Consider the following 24,387-nt stretch of genomic DNA (forward strand, 5'->3'; position numbering starts at 1 on the left):
ATTTTCCAGACTGTGTCTGGAAAACCGGTGTCCAGATTAGCAAGATGCTTTAAAGAATGCTCCCTTAGCCATCATAACTGTATCACAGCTTGCCATATTCAAGCCTAGGTGGATATATAAATGATTAACTTTCATCAGTATGAGCTGCTATGCATTGGACAGTATGTACAAGTTTGTATTCCACATGGGCAAAGTTGATTTTACCCCTAGAATGAGAAGCAAGAGCAACAGATAATAATTAACAACTGTAAATTTCCCAGGCCATAGGATGGTGATGAATCTAAAAACTGTTCTGAAATAGTCTAAAGCTAACGTTTGGTAAAATGAATGACAGATAATAAGTATTCTTTTGAACTACCAGCATATTCAGTTCCTCTTTTCATGACTTTACTGGCCAAAAAGTGAGTCTTTCTGACCTAGCACAGCACTTTTTTCCCCCTGAGGATTTATTCTGAAAACTCCACAGAGATGGAATTAAATTTGAATAGCTATGTAGCACAAGGCTGTACTTGTATTTATTCTGTAATATGTGAAAATTTATTTTTTTATATTATGGTAAACTTTGACCACTTCAGAGTACAAACAGATAGAGCTGAAATATGGGCAGATTTTTAGCATGTATTTGTTTGGCGAGGGAGACTGACATGTACGATTGTACTGAAAGATGTTTTGCCCTGTGTCATGAAAGAGACAAGAGAGGGAGAAAAATAATTCTTTAAATCACAAATTTCAAATTCACTGTAACTGCTGACTAGACAATGGATAGCTGAAGATAAAGGAAAAAACAGGACAGCAGTGATGAGAGCAAAGAAAGCACTGTTATGCATAGTAGACATAATTCATGCCATTTCTAGTATGATATATGTGATATTGAATATTTGTTAGAGTATACACGTTTGTATTAGGAGTCCCCCCCACCCTCACAGGTGAAACCTAGTTTATGTTGAAACCAGATTTACAAGTAAAAGGATGTAGATATCTAGAGATGGGCCATATCTGAAGCTATACAGGAAGCCCAGGCGTTGATCATCGTGTGAACGACCTGAGATGGATATCATGGAAATCCTCTGAAGATACATGTGAATGCAGCGTTCCAGTAAACTTCATCAAGAGATTCACCAACTCCAGACATCAAATTGTTCTATCTCTCACCAAGAAAAGAAATCTCATCAAACTATGGGACTCTGAGTAGAAGAAAGGACTGACTGCTGAAATCCCGGGCCTTAGGCAGAATTTTCTTGTACCAGAATGGTGGGGTGGGCATAGAGGAAAACCTCCCCTGAGGCTGTCTTCTCTGTTGCACACCCAGCACCTACCCCAGGCTCGGTGCTGTCTTCCTTGTGGTTGGCTAGATAGAATCTGATTGCAAAATAAAATTCTTTTATTTTTATTTTTAATTTGGCTGGGTCAATTTTCATTTATAACAGCACCAAGTGTGCTCACTTTACGAATTTAGCATTCTAAGAATGCTGCAAATTATTCATGCTTTTAGAGATGTAATTTTTTCTCATCATCATTTCATTATGACATCAGGAGAAATTATTAGGTGATTAAAATATATTTTAAGAGATTTCTTTTTAGTTACCTCCAGAAAATCTTTTAGTGCCTTTAAATTTCACCTCTGAAATAATAATGTCACCTTTGACATATACACTTTTCTTATGCATCTCAGTTACACAAGTAAGAATAAAATCTCTCCCTTTTCTAAAAAAAACCCACAGATGCAATTGTGAGTGCAACCTTAAAATCTCCTGTTTAAGAACACAGTTTGGTTTGGCTAAATAGGCAATTGCTTCCAGAGTACATTCATAATTTAGCTAGGCCTACTTAAATATTTCAGTGGAAAATTACTCTGAAAATAAAAATGATAGTTTGATAAAGCAAAACATTAAGGGAGCTTAGTTATGCAAATTGTCAAAATGGTTCAGATAAGAGAGGAAAGCATTTCCCTTTTTCTTGGAAGGAATAATACTATTTAGCACAGAGGAAAAACTGATTGAAATGGAGACGTAACAAAGATCAAAGTGAGTGCGTGAGTCAGTGGGTCATACTGCAGAAGAAGAGGGATGGCTAAGAGAAAATTCAGGAAAGATTAGAAGGAATTGTGTTTAGGGAAAACATAAATTAAGTAGTTTGCTATTTTGAGGAGTACAAAAGAGAATTCCAAATGAGGAAATATGAGGGCAGAAATTTAAATGTTGGTTGCAAAATTTCAAAAATTTTACCTCTCCTTCATTGTGCCAGCACTTCAATAGTTCATGTTTTAATTTGATTTTTCATAGACTCAATGTCTAGTAAAAAGCAGGAAACAAGCAAAACAATCAGTGCTTATAAGAAAGGCAGAAATTCTGCAATTGAACCATCAATTGATGTAAGTACTGTAAATGTTTGGCTTTCCCTGTACTTGGTACCTTTCCTTCCAGACTGGACATCTGAGATAGCCTTAATGACTGAGACAACAGGTTATGTTAATCTCACTACTCTGTTTCCTTTAAAAAAGAAAAAGAAAATGTGCATGTACTGTTTAAATCTTACAGTACTATGAAGATTTTGGAATATAATATGTATATTTTCCAGTGGAATGAATAACCAAAATTTTTTTGGTAGTAAACCCATTTCTATTCCCCTACACAACAGGTTTCATACTGGCACATTAGGACATTTCACTGCCTGAATTAACAGTCCCTGTGGTTAAAGTTGTAGATTGATGAGTATATATAAATCATAGGTTTGCAAAGCATATAAGCAGGGTAATACAAGGCAGATACTATCCTTTAAAACTCTGGGCTGTGCACATCACAGACTGTGAACTTAAGCAGGGATGTGATTTCATGTAGACTTAGCAGAAACATGTTAAGATCAGCCAAAAGAGAGTAATTTGAGATAGACATTTTCATTCACACATTGGTATAATCCAAGGTCTTTCATCAGGGATCCAGACCAGAAATGTAGAGGAAGTCTAATGTAATTTAGTTTCTGCAACTCTTCTACTACAGAGAGAGTTCTTGGAGGTATTGGCAAGGCACTGACATAATAGATATTCTTCTGAAACATAAAAGTCACAAGTTATGGAGATAGATAGTTCATCACTGAGATGGATTTTGTGTTACTCTAAGAAAACAAGAATTCAGTTTGGTCATTCCCATTGCTGTATATCATGAAGAATTGTGTCATGCAAGTCATGGCCATAAAAATATTGTCTGCAAGTCTTAACATGCACACATATTCTGAACTGAAAATTATGACCTTAGAAGGAAGTTTTGTGAGTTGATTGGGTGGCAACAGTATTGATGCTGGGGACTGTTGCTCCATGTTAAACTTAAATTTCTAGTTTTCCTTTGCAACAGTTTTCAAACAGTCTGGTGAGGCAGGGATGCCCAGATTGCTTTGCTATAGATGATGCAGACAATATGGTTGCTCTGTATTGAGGCTGACAGTGTCATGACAACATGCAGAGACCAAGCAACAAAAATAGCCACAAGCCATTAGTTTCTTAGCTGGTTTGCTGATGAGACTAAATAGGCAATACTTGGAAAAGGCAGTTTACATAGTGTGAGATATTCCTGTAGGACGGTAATATTGCAGTTCCTGCTTTATCTACAAGAAACCCTGCATCTCATACAGTGATCTCATCTCTGGCTGAGATATTACAGCACTAATGAATGGGTCTCTGTGCCCCATGTGAAGCCACAGAAAGGATAATTTTATTTTCTAAGAAAGATAAAAGAAACTATGATTTCCCAGACACAACAGAGCCTGACAGTAATAAAGGTTTCTGAACATTATCATGGAGTATATAAACTGCATTGACCCTTCCAATTCCCTGATTGCAAAAATTATATTATCTAATGTGGAATTTTGCTTTGCCACTAAGTGCTGTTTTGCCTTCAATTTCCTTATCTAGAAAATTTACAGAGCTGTATAACAATTCAGTGTGTATTTCCCAATATGGCAATTAATAGTGTAAATGGGGTAATGGATATTTTCACAAACTAACATTTTTAGAGGGAAAAGAAACATTCTAAATTTTATTTCTGTAGCTGCAATTGTAACCACAAAATATGTAGGAAGATAGGAAGTAAAAAGATTGGTAGTAAGTTGCTTTGGTATCTATCAGATGACTTCACTGTATGCACCGGATAAAACAGAAAATGTTTGTTTACTGAATATAAGCTATAAAAGGAATATTGTCTTTGCAGATATATTCCAGATGTGAGGATGGCACAGCAGAAGTTCAGGATGGACCCAATAACTAAATTGTACACTTCTGCTTCTGTGGTATGTCTGACATTTTTTTACTTTCTATTAGCAGATGCCTTCCCTCATCTGACAGTAGCTGAAAAGCAGATGGTATGATCAAAAGCTTATCCAGGGTTCAGTTGAGTAATATAACAGCTGTCTTTGTGGTGGGGTTTTTTTTTGTCTGTTTGGTTGATGGGGTTTTTTGTTTGTTTGTTTGTTTGTTTTATTTTTCTTGTGAAAGTTGTTCTCTGAATTACTGAAATGAAAAAAACTACTTGCATTAGATTTTTGTTCTCTGTGGAGTCACTGACTAACTTCAGGTAACTTTATCTGGCTTCTTGGCAGATGAAAACACAAAATATGGTCTTAGTTCTTTACCAGAAAAGAAATTGGGTGGGGTTTGCAGAATTAAAACCCACTACTCATTATCTTAACACTTACAGAGGTAGAACCTAAGTACTAGGTTAATCCTATTGATTTGTATGGGCTGGATAGGAGGTTTAACCTTTTCCAAAATTACTAGAGTTTCATAGTCATTCCTGAAGTGGATTGGCACATCAGTTTGGACACAAGAGGACAAATTGTATTCCACTTTATGTTGTAAATCTCACAGAGCGTTTCCGTGGGAGAAATCAAAGCTTTTTAGCAACCAGCAGGCCAGCAGTTACATTATGCTTTCCAGCTCCAAATGCCTGTTGCTAAATTATATGTTCACAGCAGCTATGCTACAAGAGCTACAGTTGACTCTTTTACTGTTTGAGAAGACACCAAGCCCTCTTCAGGTTCCTCTCTAAGAGAAAAAATGGCATCAGCACTAAAAAACATTAGCTGAGATGATTTTATTGTTTCTGAAGAAAAATTTCTTGAAGAAACCATACCTAAATGAACTTCTAACGTCTGGGAAGGGCCAGAGAAATCAAGTGACAATATACTGGTAAATTCTTAAAAGTCCATCTGATTTAGCTAATATTTAATTCAGGTCAAAGTGTATGCTAACAAACAGTTGCAGCCAATATTTAATTAACATATGGATTCACTGAGCCTGCATATCCAGCTGAAAAGCACAACATTTTTTGCACTAGTATATATATAGTCAAGCTCTTGTAAAAACTCTTCCAGAAACATGGACAGGTTTGCTACAGTAGCCTTTTCTGTAACACAGATAGGATCCCATCAAGGATCAGTCAGTCCATCAAGGACTACTATATGTAGTCCATATAGACAAGAAACTGCTAAATCACTGTGAGATGCTGGAATGCTGATGACTCAAACAACTGGCCATTTGCAAAACCTGAGGATTTTTATCTAATGATGCTCCAAGTAACTGCAAAGCGGGTACACACCCATCTCTGTCCACTACAGAGACATCTCTGGACACTACAGCTGGGTGGTGAACAAGATAAGGGAAGAAGCTGAAAGGAGGCAAATCCTGCAAGGTGGGATAGTGCTTTTTATCATGCCAATGTCCTTACATGAGTGGCTCAGCTTCCCACATAGCCTGAGGGTACTCATCCTTTCTGATAATTGACTCATAAGAGGCAGCTGTAACGTTGTGCCCCATGACCCACGGTATTACATTTTCTGTATAAAACTCCCTGCTCCAGCAGAGGTAACTATGCATTCCCACTGAGCCTGAGTGTAGTATTAACTCACTGCACTTTGTGCTGCATGGGTTTTCCCCAGCCCCAATGGATCAAGACTGCAATCATCACTTCAACCAACAGATAGAGAAATTGCAATAATTAGGTCTCATCTCTGGATTCACAGGCAGTGAATATGCACTTTTCTAATCTTATCCTCTCTTTCTTTCTTTTCCTTTATACATTTTTAAGTGTTCAAAGCCCTAGATAAGTGTGGCAATATTGGCATTTGAATACTAGCCTTGCAAGGCAGCCTTCTCACGCACTGTATATTTTGGGGAAAAGGGGATCCACCTCTGACATAAAAGCAGGATAAATAGCAAGCACCTGCATGACACAGGTTGTCTTGCTCTCAGTGCAATGCACTCAGTTACTATAGCATGACACCTCCTTTGTTTCAATCTGACAGCACCAGAACTGCAAGTCATTTGTTAAGTCATCTGGAACTCCCTACTGCCATACCCATCCGCAGCACAAAGCTGAAGTGAGGTTTGCACTGTCTCTGAGCAGCCATCATGACTGCCACAGTAACCATACACTGTGGTACAGGAGCAACAGGGAACAGTAGAGGCAAGAGGAAAATATATATTACTTGCTTCCACGAGCTAGAGATTTTCTGTCTTTTAGTGGGAAACAAATCAAATTGTATCTCTTGCCTCATTGTGGAAATATGTTCCATGAATTAATGGATGCACACAAACCTATGCCCACTGACCACACTCTCCTCGTTGTGCAATTCCTTCTTGTAATGCAGTAGCAGGCAGTGACGCTATCAGTTTGCTTAATGTAGTCACTGAAACATCAACTATCCAAGGAAGCAAATTAAGTGGAAAATGGCCATGGTAGTTATAAGAAAACAAACTTGACCAGCAGGTGGCATGCAGTTTACTGCTGAAGTTAATGTGCCATTTCTAAGGTGCTTACTAGGGTGATTAGACTGGACCTATCCTGATTCACAATTTCCATTTTCTATTCAATGAATAAAAGATTAGGTGTATTCACTCTTAAAACTCTATTTTGGCATTAAAAAAAATAGTTTTATGACAAACATCTCTCACTGCCATAGGTGAGAGGACACAGACCTTTCTGACTTGCCAAAGTGGCCTTTCCCAGTGGTTGTACAATGAAGCTCCGCAGACAGACCCATGCAGCTTGCTGAAAAACACATTCTGGCTTCTGAGCAATTCACATCATGATTTGTGAAAAAATCAATCCAGCAACATGCCAGTCCAAGCTTCAAAATGAAGTGCTCCCAAAAGAGTAGAGCAGCCTGTATTTGCCAGAAAACTCAGATACCAGATTTACTGTCTTTAAGGGAAAATACTAAGACTAATTTGTTTATTGAGACAGAAGTAAATACTCCTTTAAAAGCTGAAAACAGACTTCTGAGCTATTACCCAACATAATGTGCTCTTCAGGGATGGTCTGAAGTGAAGTCTCCTAGCCTGCTTCCTGACTGCTTAGCTCTGGTGAGCCCTCATGCTCCTATTTTAGCATAAAATAGGTCTTGGCATAAACTTTTTAAAAGAAGTCTATGTAAATGTGTCAGTAGAGAATCTCCATAAATAAGCTATAAAATACTATCCTGCCCTTGTAATCTACAGCTTGTTATGTGTGATATGGATAATTCGTGCCTATAAAGATATATATATAGATATAATATGTCATACTGCCACGAAATATTTGCATAAAGTTTTAAGCAAGCGAATCAAAGCCAGGGGATTGTCTCACACATGTCGAAACCACCGCTGACAAGAGGGAGGAGGACTTCATTGGCAAACAAATAAACGTGGCTCATTGGGTCATTCCCCAAGGTGATCCAAGGAACTCCCAAGTGATGATTGTCTTGATAACTATCTAAAATTGAGATAGCTGGAGCTACTGGAAAGATACATTTCAATGCCAAGTTCCAATAACTCAATCGTGAACATATACATTGCTCTCTGGACATGGTTTTGTTCAACTCAACGTAGAGAAAAGAATCTCCATGAATATGTGGGTCGATGAAAGGAAAGAAAAGCCTAATTGCCGGGAACTCTGCCTCAGGTGGAATAAACTGTATAAAAACTGCTTGAATAGGACCCTGGGCTTGGCACTGTCCTTTTTATTGTGGCTGTCTTAGACTGAATTTTGATACCTGAATAAAAACTATTTTTAATAATTATCAATTTGGCTCAATCACTTTTACCTATAACAAGCTATATGTACACTGACATGTGTAGTCTACTTCATTTTAAATAGATTTTTATACCCTAGCCCGCATTAAGCTCCTTGGTCCAAATACATTTCTGAACAAAACTCTGATGCTTGCAATGTCAACTCAGATAAGTATGTAATTTCATAAAAATTATCCATTGAATTGAGAAGCAAAAATTCCTCTGTCTTGCACAACTAAGGCCCTTCTAGGCCCTCACCTTATCATTCATTATGTGTAATTCAGCTTTTATTCAACAAAAAATTGAAACTTAATCAAGTAATGGAACATCACACATATTAATATCAATATTAATATTAATAATAAAAATAATTTATATGTATGTTGGTTATAATTTGCACCAATGTAATATTGTTATATTTGGTTAAAGGAAATATGATTTGACATGTATAATATTTTGTTATTGCAAAGCACACTTACCAGCATTGTGAGCTGCCCCCTCCACATATTGGTTGCACCAAAACTGGTTTTCTTTGACAAAGCCTCATTTGCAATTTAATACATGTGGCTTGCCGGGAGATGGGCTATTCCAAAAGGTGATGATATTGGAATGCCTGGGAGCTAATCATCCTGTTAATGATGATTTGGGTTTGCTGGAGTCCTCCGGGCTGATACATCTGAATGCCACAGTTCCTGGTTCCCATAACTCCGTCAGGGAGGATTGTCCATGCCTGGACTTGGATTTTTCAACCTCAGCTCCAAGGAAAGAACTTTACGAATTTGTGGGATTTTGAATGGAAAGAAAATGTGAATGGCTGAAATCCTGTCCTCGGACAGAAAATTTCCTATAAGAACGGCAGGGTCCAGGAGGGTGGTGTGGGTGTCCAGGGGAACCTCTGCCGAGAGGCGTCCTTCCCATCCACACACAATGCCGATTCTGGGCTCAGCACTGTCCTTTTCCCTTGTGGCTGGCTAGATAGAATTAGATACTAAATAAAATTTTTATTTTTCATTTTTATTTAGCTGGACTAATTTTTATCTATGATGATGATGATGATGATGATGATGATGATGATGATGATACTTCCTGGGCATACAATTAATTATTTAAGAGTGAAGTCCAAAATGTCAGAACTTGAAAAATCTCATGATCTGGGAAAAGGGGTAATTTTTTGCTATGATTATGCTTTTTCACTGGCTACAACACTTACATCAGATGTATATAATTGATGCCAGACTTTTCACACATTTTAAGCAGGTAGAGAAGGAACAATTATTTCCAAGAAAGCTTTTTGTTCCTTGCATTTGTTGCTTGCATTTTATTTTTTTTCTCCTCATCTGTGATTCAGCTATATTGATGTACTTTATGAGCATCTTCCTGGCTGTACCCAGTTTGCACTCAATTATTTAGTGGCACACAGAAATAAGACAAGCCTCTCCTGCACTGTCTACTTTGTTGTCTATCAATCCAGCAGCTGCAAAATTAGATAGGCAGGCACACTGACCACAAACACAGAGAAAATAGCCATGATTAATTTAGCTGCTGCTGAGCTCTCTGAGACAATCTGTTGCATCTTCCTTCTGTTTTTTGAGGGGTTGATCAGACTAATGATGGTCAGTTAATCAAGCAATGTTTTTCCTTAAGTCAGTAACCAAATCAGAGGGTCGAGCTCGAGGAAGGATAAAAGCTGGGACAGATGTGGCAATGCGAAGCATCTGGCTTTGTAGGAACAGTGAAGTCACCACTCACCCCTGGGAGTACTTCACAACCCCAAGGTCATCCATTTCCTCTGGTTATGCTGCCTTCAGCACCACGTGCACCACCTTTCTTTTACATACATATAAGAGGCTGTGAGTTTTACAGGACACCATTAGCCTAGCAACCATACCTCAGACATAAAATCTTTCTAGCATAACAATGCTACAATTAGCCCAGTATAACTTAGGTACTAGACAGAAACAACAGTTCTAAGGTATTATCTTTATATATAGTTAAGCTAGTGTTACAAATTCAAATTCAGAATACTTAATTTTGGGCACACCATCTCCTAATAGCTCTTCACAGGATTAGTAAGTGGAGAATGTCAGTGGTTACATATGCTGCATATCTGCAAAGAAACCTGTAACAAATACGCAACCTTGAGTGGACTAAAAGTCTTAATGTGAATACTGCAGACAGAATCTTCACAGTTATTTCTCAGTAGCAGGGTTTGTTCAAAGCCTGACAACCTGTTCTGGATTTTGATGTCAGGAATAATCAAGAATTATATTTTTCTAGTCTAGATAATTCAACATCTGCCTCTGTTTTCTATCTGTCATTTCCTTTTTTGTTCCTGCCCTTGTGCTCCTCTCTTTCTTCCTCCCTCTCTTCCTTATTCTTTTCTTTTATCTTCTATCTGTAAGTATGCTTTTTATGTCTATAAGCAGAAAACTGGTATACAAGGAAGTGCTATTATTATCATAATTATTATTATTGCTACAACTACTACTACTACTACTACTACTACTACTACTACTACTACTACTACTACTATTACTACTACTACTATTATTACTACCACTGAAATGGCCACCAAAAAATTAATGCTGTAAGCCAAAAAAATTCACTCTGCTAGTCACTGATCAGAACTGTTATAGCAATTCACTTTAGGGCACTATCATCTACCTGGAGTTCCTAGAAAAGGTGATGTGAACCAACTCCAATCGTTTATAAGAAAGATTAAGTTATAAAATTGAAGCATGTCTGCCCAGTCAATTTGTGACAAAATCCTCCAGAAATTAATCACAGTTTTTTTCAATTTGCTTTTGGAACAGAGATTTTTGGAATTCACTTAAATTAGCAAAATGAATTAAGCATTTATTTTCTAGCTTGTAGAGTTATGTGTTGAATTTTAACCTTTTACTTAAGAAACCTCTGCCAAAGTACAAAAGGGCATAAGAAAATGCAAATTACTAAAGCTTCTTGCATAAAGAACAATACCAAAAAAGGATGGAAAATACAAAGAACCCAGATAAAGAAGCTCCTCTGTCTCCAGGCCTACCAAGACTGACAGACGGTACTCAGATAAGCGCCAAAGGACCAAAAGCACACACACAGAGAGGAAGAGTTCAAAAGTTCAACCATGAGGAAGACCATGATCTTCAACCTAAGAGACCACCAGAGACCCCTGCAGGACCACCACAGAAAACCACGCGTGCCTAGAAGGGCGTGGACCTCTTTAGCATGAGAGGACAAGACAGACAGGGCCAGGGGTTGAATATGCATGGAGAAGTTGTGCAATGTACTGCACATGGAACACCTTTGGGAATAAAAGTTTGGGTTAGACTAAGGCTCAGGGCACAAGTCTTGGAGAGCAATCTCACTTGTGTCGGGTGCTGGCAATACATACTCACTTCATAACTACCTCAAACTGTGGAGTCTATTTATTCTGCATATCGCTTCACTTTTTCTTCAAAAATGCTTCTGCAAAAGCAGCCTCATTGATCTCCAAGAAACTGTTGTGCTCTTCAAGAGAATACAAACATATGTTCAAGGGATAGCCTTGCTACTGCAGAACATGAGCCTCAGAGACAAGCTGCTTTCCTTTCATGTCATGTATCTCCACAGTAAGACAATAGCCCTCATGATACTTTTGCAACTCTACAGCGTCTTTAAAACACAATCCCAGGGATAGTTGCATAATTATGCCTTCTTCTCCTTTCTGTAGTTGCATGAAGAAGAATTGCTGTCATGATATGCCTAATGATGATTGAAAAATAGTAATATCCATATCCTACTAGCTGGATTCTATGCTGTCAGAGGAAATGTAGAGGAATTTACAAATGGGAACAACATTAATCACTTAAATTAATTAACACTTTCATTAATCACTTTAAATGCAAAAATATTGAGTAAAGCAAAAAAAAAGTCAGAATGATATCACTTTTGAGTCTGGATAACAGAGATCAGATTTATTACACCTTTCAACAGGCACATAAAAGACTTGATCAAAACAGTGTATTGAACTCAACATACCAGCTCCTTCTTTTTCATGCACTCCATGAGGATAATGAAGAGGTGCTGTGCCTGGGTTCGGGTGTATGTGAAAGTCTTCTGGATGGTAACTAGCAACTGGTCCCTCAAAGACTCGTTGATCAGTCTGAAATCCAAAATGAAAAGATTATGTAAAAAAATAGACATGAGTGAACACTTTAACTTCATTTCAAATGTTTTTGGTGACAAAGATAAAAAAATAAGAGTCAACAGATCACTGAAGGTTGTTTTGGGCAGGTTTCAAGATCAAGAATTGCTGAAACCATAACCACTAAATTGTAAAATACTGTTCTAGGAGAAAATGTTGATTGTGCTGAGGTTCCTCATCCATAAAGTTTTCATATCAGTTCCCACATATTGCATGACAGAAGGTCATTCAAACTATCAGCTCAGTGGGATTTCCTAACAAGAACCACACTAACAGTCTGAATTTGAGGGAGACCAACACTTTTAAGTGAACTGAAGACTTCTTCCTATCAGTGAATTAGAAAACTTTAACTCATAGTTACTTTTATGAAACTGGGAACGTTTATGTTGTCAGTGAATTTGGTTTTAGTTTGAATATGTCAACTCACCCTACTGATGCTATACAGGACTTCACAAGCAAACAAACAAATTTCTCTGTTCCTCACTCCACTCAAAGAAAACATTTTGATTTTGGCTATGTTGATCTTCCTGAAGCTCAAGAGAACCCATTTAATATTCCTTCTCAGTGCTAAGGTCAGCACTTGCAAAAAGTGGCCCAACAGCAGAAACAAATAGTAATAGTATATGAAATACAACTGCTACCTACATCTTCATAACAAAACCCCTATTTCTCAGGACTTTTCTGGGGGAAACATTTCAGTTCTCAATGTCAAAATTACAAAATAGTGGGCTTTAAATTAGAACATGTATCCTTTGATGCTTCTATACTAGACTAGTTTTCTCACCTAAAAATTATATCTCAGTGTTTCAAATTAGCTAAGTTGGAATATTTTATGGGATAAGTCATCCAGTGGAGTGAAAATCAGAGAATCTTCATGTCTCATACTTTAGGCCAGAAGATTAAAAAAAAATTTAGCCCTGTAGCAACTGCAGAGAAATATCAGGAGCAGCAGGTATCTAAAAGCTATTGTTAGCTTAAGGGCAGCTGCTCTGGGAGAAACACTTGACTGAATCCTTCATTTTTGCATACTATTGGCTAAAGGCGCCTGCACTACTCCACAGTGAAGAGGCACAAATGAGACTGCAGGATACTTGCTACACCACTGAATTTCAAATCTGATTTCATTATTTAGTCTTTATACCTGCAGCAAATATGTTAGAAGAGACAACAAATAGGAATGGGAAAGAGGTGCATGGAAGTATGTAGAAGATCTGGTATACGGAATGCATGTCTTCTCTTCCACGTTAATTTGATTTTGGCAGTAAATATTCCTGTTGAATAGAACTTTGACTTCAAAAAGAAGCCTGGAAGACATATGTCAATGTGTTCTGATTAAAATGAGTTTACATGGGATTTTCAACCATGCTGTGTGGATGGATTGCTGCTCTTTATATTCCTGGCTTCTTCTGTTGTCTTCTACTTTATCACAAACTCCCTCTAAGTGGTAAGTCTACCTCTGCACTTCTGGTTTTTATCTAGGAGAAGTTTGGCCCCTGGATGTGCTATTTCCTGGGATACTGGAGAGGCAGCAACCCTGCATCTACTAGTCATACATTAGGTAGCATGTAAGCATACTCCTTCCCTGCAGCATGACCCACCTCCTTCACAAAAAGGCAATACATGATGGGCTAAAACTTCCAGCCCTCTTGGACAACACTGGAGCTGGCAGCAGAGGACTCGCTGTATGGGAATTATAAGAGAGATAATCTGACCTCCTGTAGAGGAGCAAAGATGTTGCAAGCACATGGGGACGTGAAACAAGATGTCAAGGATACAGGTAGAAATGTAGGACTAAAGAGAAACAGCTTGAAAAGACTGATACCCGGACAAGCACTAATATACTTTGAGTTGCAGGCTAGTAGGTAATATAAATATAAATTCTGATTATTCTGATTTTAGGCTCTTGGAAAAAGGTGTTGGAAATTTGCTTTAATCAAATTTAAACAAAATGGACCTATCAATTTATTTATAAGTGGATCAGAACTATGCAATTTTCCATCCTTTAAATGAAGAAAGAAAAAAGATGTTATTCACAATGAACAAGTTTCCTAAAAACATAACCTGGAGAAGCTAAAGAGATTAATATAAATATCTAATTTCTTTGGAAACTATAATGAAAGTGAAATATAGGAAAGAGCAGGAAAATTATATGAAAAAATACATGGACTAGGAAGATTCTCAAATTTAAAATCTCAGAAAACATTTCCAAAGTTTCTGGGATATAAACCATCCCATTTTCTTGTAATAATTTAATTTTCCTTAAAAAAATATGTAGAATCCAAATCTGAAATTTCATTTCAAAAATTACCTTTCTTTCAGGCCAACACACACAGAAAGTAAGAGAAAGTTGCATTGAGTGAAAGCAGAATTGTGTCCTGAGCAATCATTACTTTTCTTTCTTGAATTAAAGTTCTCAAAGACTCTGTAATAGCATTAGTTCAAGCAGCAGGAAAAGCAAATTTCAGGTGAAAGATACAGAATTTTAAAAACCCAAAAAATCAAGAAGTGCTTCCTCAACTACTGGGTAAAACATCTTTTGAAGTACTGCTGCTCAGAAACTTCCTGTAGTCATAATTTGATTTTTGCAGTTTTCTACCCTCACTAGATGTTTTTCTTTAACATCTCCTTGGTCTGCAAATCTACATCAAGCCTATTCAATGTCTTTGTGAGATCAAAAACTTGAAGAGATTATAATCAGCAACATAAACAAAACAGCAATCTTTCCAGTAAAGTAATCATAGATTTGTGTGCACTGAAATCAGTTCTATCAAGAATGTGTCACTTTTATTCCTTAGGAGTCTAAAAATGTTAGATCTGAAATCAAATTTCCCAATTTTGTAGCCCAGCTGGGACAAACAGAAACTGTTCCGTGCTATTAAAGGCTAAATCTACAAGGCAGACACCAAATCTAAATTGTGTTAAACAAGTAATTTCACAGAGTAGTGTGAGCAAAACAACTGAGACTTGCAAGTGGGGGGATGACTTATCTCCTTTACAAACAGCACTATATTTCTTACACACATGCCTTAAATCCATGCTTTTAAAAATCATGGATGCTTAGTTTTAGATTCAGGAAAAGAGATGGGCCCACTTTACAAGACTGAAACACTACACTTACAACTTCCATCAAAGTCAGCACAGACTGAATATTGTCAGAAGAAGACAGTATTTTTGTCATCTTTCTAGTAGGTTTCAATCCTAAAAATATTTTGCAACATGGTAAAAAAATCCTTTTTGGGGCATTTTGATAGCATAATTCTCTCAATTCCACTTCCTTGACATGGAAAGAATACTGCTCCTTCCTAAACAAAGTGTACCACAGAACAATTGTGTAACCTGTTTTTTTTTCTTCCTCATATAGTTTGAAACTGTTCTTTCATTCTCTAAATATTTAAGACATGCTTATAATTCACCAGTCCAGGTCTATTCAGTTTTTTTTCTTTCCCAGAGATTCTGGTTTGCTGATGGAATTTAGGTAGCTAATGTCAAAAATCTGTCATCTAAAGTAGAGTTATTTACATTTATTTTCAGAAAAAAATTTACTCATAATTGTTGCCTAAGAGTGTTTGCGTATATTTTATTTGTTTGCTTGTTTGTTTTCAACTTTAGTTTTGACGTATCAGATTATCAGAACTGAACTGTATGACTTTCCAGAAAAGTCAAGATCTTAAATTTTAAGAAAAAACCTTTGAATAGGCTCAAGGAGTTAGTCAATAGGACCACTTAGGAAGTGGCTCTCTGGGCAGCAGAGCTGCCCTGGAAAATTGCCCTCAAAGAGTGGAACAGAGCTGCAGATCTCTAAGGACACTTTCTGTACAGCACAAATGAGGTGAAAGAAAGGCAAGGAAGTCCTTTCAGCCGCAGGTGAAAGAAACAGGGCAAGGACGGCAAAAGACCACCACACAGGAGTGGATGCCTGCTGGTTAAACAAAACAAAACAAAACAAAACAAAACAAAACAAAGCGCCAGAAAATGTATCATCAATGCAAAAGGTTAACCTGGGCAGAGTTTAGGAACACAGCCCAATTATGCAGGATGTGGCGAGGAAAGCCAAGACAAAGGAAGCTGAACTTGGCAAGGGATACATGGAATAACAGGATGGGTTTCTACAGGTATGCCAGTGAGAAAAGGAAGGTTGAAGAAATAATTTGCCCCATCTGGTAAGCAAGGCTTGGAAACTCACAATTGTGGTGGTGTGTCTTTAATTTGATATTTGTTCAATATCTGTTTCCCCCCCCCCCCCCATCCCTAATCTCCTCCTCTCCCCAGTGTCAGTCTTCCCTAGCTCTCCCCTAACCCCCTCATCTCCAAGTTGTCAATCCTCCCTTTCCCTGCCCCTTTCCCTGGAACCTTCCCTGTCATTCCTCCTAGCCCCCTCCTCTGCTTCCAGAGCATTCCCTGTCTATTTCGTGAGACTCAAAACCCTATTGCTTATTTTGTGTTATTTCACTTCCCTGATTCCCCGATAGGTTTGTGATGTGTTAATTCTGCCCTAAACTCCTCCCCTGCTGTTCCCTCATTGGTTGCTGTTCCTACACCCATCTCCCTGAATTCTTGTATAAATCCTCTGCTCCCCCTCCCGAGGGGGTCTTGGGGCTCACTGAATAAAACCATCCTGTTCACCCCCAAGTCCCGTGTCGCCTCCGTCTGTTCCCGCGCCACCGACTGGGACAGAAGAGCTTCGCAGGGGGAGCGGCCGCCCGTTCTCTTCCCTCTCGCCGCCCAGCACGCCACCGCTCGGGGTATCGCGGCGAGGGGAGCGCATGCCGCACTACTACACACAGTGATGTACAAAGAAAAGGCTGAGGTATTCGACAACTCACCAAGGACAAGTGCAAAGGCCTGCACTTGGTCTGGAGCAACCCCCAAGAGCAGACAGGCTGGAGGATGAACAGATCAGAAACAGCCCTCTGGAGAAGGACTTGGGGGTCTGCTGTGCGAAGGGCTGGACAAGAGCCAGCAGTGTGCACTCACAGCCCAGAAAACCAACTGTGTCCTGAGCTGCATCCAAAGTCCCATGGGCAGCAGGGCAGGGAAGAGGATTCTGTCCCTCTGCTCTGGTGAGACCCCACGGCAATGCTGCATTCAGCTCTGGGGTCCCCAGCAGAGGAAGGACACGGACCTGCTCGAGCAGGTCCAGAGGAGGCCTTGTTGTTGATCAGAGGACTGGAGGACCTCTCCTGTGAGGAAAGGCTGAAAGAGTTGGGGATGTTCAGTGTGGAGAAAAGAAGCATCTAAGGAAACCTACAAGCCTTTGAGCGCTTGTAGGGTGCCTGTAAGAAAGATGGGGACAGACATAGGAGCAGGGCCTGTTGTAAGAGAACAAGAACAATGTTTTTAAAACTAAAAGAGTGTTGATTTAGATGAGGTATAAATATAAAGATGTTTACAATGTGGATGATAAAATGGTGAAAAAGGTGTCCCAGAGAGCTGGTAGGTGCCCCATCACTGGCAACATTTGGGGTCAGATCAGAGAGGGCTCTGAACAACCTAATCTATTTGAAAATTAATATGCCCAGGGCAGGGGAATCAGATTTGATGACCTCTAAAGATGACTACCAGTCAAAACTTCTCTATGTTACTATGGTTCACTGTTTAGGATCAATCAGGAGAGGCCACTTCAAAAACCTGAACTGACAAAGAAAAAAGGCAATCCCAGTTTCTGTCCAAGATATACTGGACGATTAAAGAGTAAAGCAAAACTTTCTTCATTGCTTTGGCTGATGCAGAAGATAGATGGCAACATTTTGGCCTACTCTCTCCTCAGAAAGAATTTTTTAAAGCTATGCTTAATATTTGAGGAGATAAGAGACATTTCACTTAATCTTTCAAACTCATGGCATATAAATTTGTAGTGATCATTGGAGAAAGACCTGGCATATAACCCACCACCTAATTTGTTTAACTTTCTTTTTCTTCAAAGATTTTTACTACAGAAATCATACAATGTACTAGAAAGTTAAAAAGATCATGCACTAGCCCACTTTCAAAATGCAGTTCCATCATAGAGTTCTAAAAATGTATTGTTCTAAAAATGCTTTGAAATGTTTTTGAAAAATATACTTCACTAAATGAATTGCACATAATCTAACTTTTCATTTTTGAAGTATTTTTTCCAAGGTAAGCTGAATATATCCATAAAATATCAGTGGGATATGAAAACTATTCCCTGCCCTTCTTTATAGGAAGCTTAGGGGATTTTTTGTTCTAATTATGATTTGCACTCTAGACTCTCACACCTTATGTAAGAAACATGACCAAAGGCTCTGCTTATATTTTTTATCACTGGATTACAAATAAGATACAGTTGTGTAACTTTGCAAGACTGGCTGAATGTCTTACACATTTTCAAATCCACACATTTTGTATTTCATTGTTTTGTGAAAAGACACAAAAGAAATAATTTGTAATATATAAATAATAATTATTATTATTTGTAATAAAATAAATTATATGTAACTATGCCTTCATGTTATTCAAACAGGGATGATTTCTGTGTGCTTTTATGAGGAATCAGCTTCACTGGTACTTTTTGTACATAATTCTTCCCTGACCACAGTTTATTGAATGGTTGTTTCTTCACCAAAAGAGAGATGAATATATTGACCCTCCCAAAGTCAACAAATTAACCTTCTTGTGTCCTGGTTTTGATCTGCAAAGTACTTTGTTACAAGAGAAAAGTAATGTTATAAAAATATGAAATGTGAAAATAATTTTATAAATTAATTCAGACTTGATTTGGACCCATGATTCCCTGTGATGTGGTACAGACCATGGGGGATACTGAAGAATCATATCATACTATGTTCCCTTTTGCTCCAATTGAAAAATTCCTGTATTTTCCCTATTAGGAAAAAGGGATTTAAATAATATTCTTCAGGTTTGAAGCCTAAAACCTATGACACAGTGGATCCAGAGAAGGATCAGTCCAAAGACAATCTTTAATGATTGTCATATGAGGATGCTCATTTAAAGTGCAGAGAAGTAAAGTGAACATTCGGCAAGAAGTACATTTTTATGGCATTAAATTGAACTCTTAAGAGTCTCATGCTTGCAGGAGTTGAAATGATAGAGTACCTATAAATTCAGCTTGGAGATTGCATACAAATACTGCAAGTGATTTCTCATTCAGTAAGGAAGTATTTTTCTAAGAAGTGACATAATTGTAACCTAGTATTTAGTTTCTCTGATTTTAAAGTCAGTATCTAATAAAGAAAAAATATCTCTGAGAATTAAAAGCTTCAAAACATTCCTATACAGTTGCACTTTGCATTTGTTTTACTTTCAGCTTTTGCTTTTATGCAAATAAATAAAATGAAAAGGCATCCATCCTAGACTATACAATCCAAAATACTCCAGGTGTTCATGAAGGAAATTTATTACCAACAAAGATATTCAATTAGGACTTAGTAGAGACTAAATTTACATTTTTATGACTGATCTTATGTTCTCACCCCTCAATGTTTTTCATCATATTTTCAAGTAAAAGGAAAAATAAGTGCTTCAGGGCCTGAAAAACCTGACCTTTAAATCAAGGCCAATAGTGAAAAGCAGCCAAATAATTCTTCCAATTTACCACATAGGGAATGTTGCATTTAAGATGCCTTCTTATTTAAGTTGTCTTGTAGACATAGATTATTTGTCATTAAAATGTAAAAGGTACCAGGAATTTACTCAGCTCTACTAAATTACTTCTGAGAATTTTATTTACTTCTACTGAAATGTAGCCACCTTCTGAATTCTTAAAACTCTGTTACAGACTTTTTCCAGACCAAGGAACCAAAATTTAGTTTCTGACATTAAAGTGCTAATAAAGTTAAATCCTCCCCCTGTGTTAGTTCTATATATCTGACACTCGTAATGCTAAAACCTCAGCTCAGTGGTCTACTGCACATGTGTCTTACCTCCCCCTGAAACTTCAATGAGAGAGATGAGACAATGAGACTGCCAAAATGATTTTTCCCCAGAGACACCTTTCCTTCAGGGTGTGCTACACCGTTCCTTCTGCCGTGGTCAGGGTGCCCTGCAGAGCGGCAGGCGACACCTCCTGCAAGGCAGTGTGGCGCAGTTCTGGGTCGTGCTGGCAGCCTCCTGCACTGAGTCTGCACTCACAGTGAAAATTCCTACTCCAAGACTCTTCTGTGGGAGTGAAATGTCTGCCTTATCATGAGAAAAGCCTACAATTAGGCCTTAAAAAAACAGATTGAAACTTGTCTCAATCTTTGTACTTTCAAAGATGCACGAACATTGGCATTATACTGCACCTTCATTAATATAAGAAATCATTATATTTTTTGCTATGTGGAATGTTCTAGGAAGAATAAATAACAAGAAGACAAGGCTGGCACAACACAATTCTTTGAAACCCAGTGCAAAAGGACCTGTTGGGCACATAGGTAATTGCTTTACACACTAAAGGATTTATTTAAATGGATGGATTGTCACAATACTAATCAAAACTCAAGCAGAGAGATGTATTTGTTCTCTGTCATTTCCAGACATAATTATTCTCCTCACAGAAACAAACTTTCAAACTAGCTTAAAAGCTCACAGAATTCACAGCAGTGCTTAGAAGACACACGCACACATTTTTATGTGTAGAAAATTAATCCCTGTTGGGCTGCTGTAATTTAGAATTTAAGATTGTGCAAAATCAGCATAATATATAAACCTGCAAGTGAGTTTGTTTCTGCCATTAAAAATCTAAGTATTGAATTATTTAAATCAGGTACCCAGTCCTTAGTGGCTGAAAGATATGCTGTGTCTCAGAGAACACCTTGCTTCTGACAGGCAGCCAGAATTAAAATAGGTTTTTGACTTGATCATCTGATTGCATGGTGACTGCAGAATTAAACATTGCATGCAACTTAGATGCATTACCTTGATTTAGAGTTTAATAAATACAGTTTTTTATAACCTACCTAGATTATTTCCAAAAGAAAAAGCTACTATCTGAATTCAGTTAACATGGCAATTATTTGGTATTTGTCTCATAGTACTAAGCACTAGTCAAACATAGCTTAGAGAGAGGAAAAAAGAATCCAATTTGTAGCTGAAGTCTAATGTATTTAGACAAAATATTTTTATAAATATAATGATATTGGTGTTTTACTTCTGGTATTAAAAATATCATGGAATGCCAGACTGATGTTTTCTGAACTAGTATGAACACACAGAAATTTCCACTAGCTAGTTTAGCAAATTTCATAGTTCGTGCATTCTCTTTAGTGAAAAGTGAAGAGAATAAAAGAGTAATTTTGTTGGTTGGTAAGGTTGCAGGAAACAATATGGAATGGGACCCTCACATTAAGATAGACTAATACCTTTCACAAAGCCAGATATGAGAGTCTCAGGTAAGAAATGACTTGGTCTGCTTCTATTGATACTATAACTTGCTTTTTCTACAGGCAGGAGTTTGTGATGATGAAATAGCACAGCATCATAAATTCACAGAATCATAGAATAGTCTGGGTTGGAGGGGATCCTTAAGGATCATCCAATTTCAACGTCCCTGCCATGGACAGGGACACATTTCACTGAAACAAGTCCCTCAGTGCTCCATCCAACACAGCCAGGAACAATTCCAGGGATGGGGCATCTACAGCTTCTCTGGGCAGCCTGCGCCAGTAAGTCAACGCACATAAAGAATATCTTACTTACACCCAGTCTTAAGTCTTTCAGTTTAAAATCATTGCCCTTTGTCCTGTCACTACAGGTCCTTGTAAAAAGCCTTTCATACAAGCCCTATTTATATATTCAAATAAATTAATTAAGTCTCCTCCTTTTTTTTTTTTTTTTATGGTGACATCAGAACACAGACAAGGTAGATGTACACAGCAAATACAAGGATAAAGCATATTTGAGTAAGGTTATGTGAAGCGCTATCAGCAAGTTCACTGAAAACAAAGAAACAACTTCTCAAACAAATACCAAACCTGGCACATTCATATATATCACAGATGCAATTCTGTACTAAGCATGAACCTGAATATAAAATGGATTTAAGTATTTGCAGGAAACTATCTGTTTTTCAGTAGGAGTTTTAGGTTGAGTGAGTTCATGATCACATTTACTTCTAAAACATATAATACTGCTTGGTCTAGAGCTCAGTGTTACAGATTTATATTTTTAAGTTGTTAAATCTTCTCTTTATTTGTTATTTTCTACTCTGGGCATCAGACTGAGTTCTGCTTTGGGAACTTCTGAGAGGACGAAGTCCATGATCGTTGCTGAACACCTGGAAAACCTCTGAGAGTGCTTGTGGCAATCAGGTAAGGAACAAGGCTGTGGACCAAGAAAACGTCAGCATTTTCTAATGGATATGCTGTAAGTCTTGATCTGGGATGCCTGTAGCCTTACTTGCATCTGATCTCTTACAAGGCAGGGCCAGGTCCTTTTTAACTGGTGCCTGAGAAAGACCTATGCAAGAAACAGACCAAAAGTACAGCCGAACTTCCGCAAGAGGATGCAAAGAAGAGATCTTCAGATTAATTTTTTCCATCATAAACAATCTCACATATGGTGGTGACACACTACAGAGTAATTTTCTCCAGGGCAAGAGTAGCTGCCCCTATCAGAGCAGGGCAACTAAGATGATGAAGGGACTGGATCACCTCATTTGTGAGGAAAGATTGAGGGAGCTGGGACTCTCCAGCCTGTAGCAGAGCAGGTTCAGAGATGGCACTTGTTTTAAGGCTTGTTTTGTTATGTTCTGAACACCTTCAATATTTCATCCATATCAAAGATGGAAATGGCTATGTGAGGTAGGTGTTGCTTCTGTACAATATTGTTAATAATTTCCTGTGCTCTGCTTTACCACTGAATTGAACCTGTGGATAGAGAAAGAACATATGCTATGAAATGACTTACCCTCCTTCTTCAGAATATTTGTGACCAAAGGCTAGGATGTCAGATGCTCGGCCACTGCCATCGCATATCACAACAGGAACAGGAGGAGTGTCTCGCAGGTACTCCAGGACAATGGAGATGACATTGGGACCTCCTTCCACAATAAGGGCCACAACTGGAACCCCTTGGCCAATTCCTGGAATAAAAAAAAGAAAGAAACAAACCAAACAAAACAAAAACAACACAAAAAAGCCAATCAACCAATTAAAAAAACCACAAAACCAAACCAAATAAATAAATAAATAAATGCCACAAAAAAGAAACAAAATAAAAGCAAAGTCAGCAAGGCAAACAAGACATAACAGAAGACAGAAGAAAAAAGAAATCAGACTGAAATAACTGCATTATGACTGCACAGTATTATGTGAGAAAACGCATTTAGTAAATGAGGTGTTTTAAGGACAGATGGAACCAGTGTAGCCATCTCCTCAGTTCCACTGCAAAAACTGGTATATTCTGGCATTTTCTTCTATTTCAAATACAATATTTAGGTTTAAATAAATGACAATTTCTCTTCAAAAATATCAAAATTGTTTTGAAATCATAAAGAAACCTACTACATGTTTTCCTCACGTATTCATAATCAAGACTGGAATCTTGCTTGTAGTCTAGCTTTTGCATGATGTAATCTTCCCATCATTGATCTTCCAATAATTTTGCTTGGTGTTTCAAAATTACCTCCATGATATTTTTCCTGGTGTGAGGGATCCACTTTGAGGTTGCAACTGGGCAGCCCTTTAACCTTCTCTTCAACAAACTAAAGATATTCTCTTGCAAGTCAGTTCTATACTTGTTTTTCAACTCTAGTCAGTCTCATAGTTTTTCTCTGAATTCTGTCCAATTTTGCAGCATATTCCTTTATTTGTAGACCCCACACCAGGTACATTGCTCCAAAGAGAGCTGAACTAGTGCTTAACCAAAGGAGTGGCATCTTTATTTTATGCACCTTTGGTGTAATTACACGGGAGTCCTCTGCAAAAGTTGCAACACAGACTGCCAGGAAAGTTGTGTGACTTAGAGAAAGGCAATTTGATGCCAGGCTGGTGTTAACATAGCTGAAAAAGCTTTTATGGTAGTCACTTCTTGACCAGCTTAGATTGGGACATTCAAAAGGACTCAGGCAACAGAAGAAGTTGAACATTTTCTATTTGTAATTTTTTCCTGACAGAAGTTTATTTTCTTTTTCAAGTAGCTTTTCCTAAGAAAACCTATATGCATTCTGCACAAAATTCTGACATTTCACTGGAAGAAAAAAAAAAAC

At 37.8% G+C, this 24,387-nt stretch overlaps 1 protein-coding gene across 9 annotated transcripts in view; it reads right to left on the reverse strand.

Annotated features, from left to right (window-relative positions):
- TRPM3 (transient receptor potential cation channel subfamily M member 3) overlaps nt 1-24,387 on the reverse strand; it is a 406,874-nt gene that overhangs the window by 80,802 nt on the left and 301,685 nt on the right. For all 9 annotated transcript variants that reach the window (XM_077790276.2, XM_077790277.2, XM_021541495.4 and 6 more), the window contains exons 7-8: nt 23,088-23,262; nt 12,053-12,176 (exon numbers count right to left, since the gene is read on the reverse strand). In XM_077790276.2, the coding sequence (XP_077646402.1) occupies nt 12,053-12,176; nt 23,088-23,262 (299 nt within the window). The remainder of the gene's footprint in view (nt 1-12,052; nt 12,177-23,087; nt 23,263-24,387) is intronic.

This window comes from Lonchura striata, chromosome Z, assembly GCF_050655825.1.
Source record: "Lonchura striata isolate lonStrDom1 chromosome Z, ASM5065582v1, whole genome shotgun sequence".
Taxonomy (NCBI): domain Eukaryota; kingdom Metazoa; phylum Chordata; class Aves; order Passeriformes; family Estrildidae; genus Lonchura; species Lonchura striata.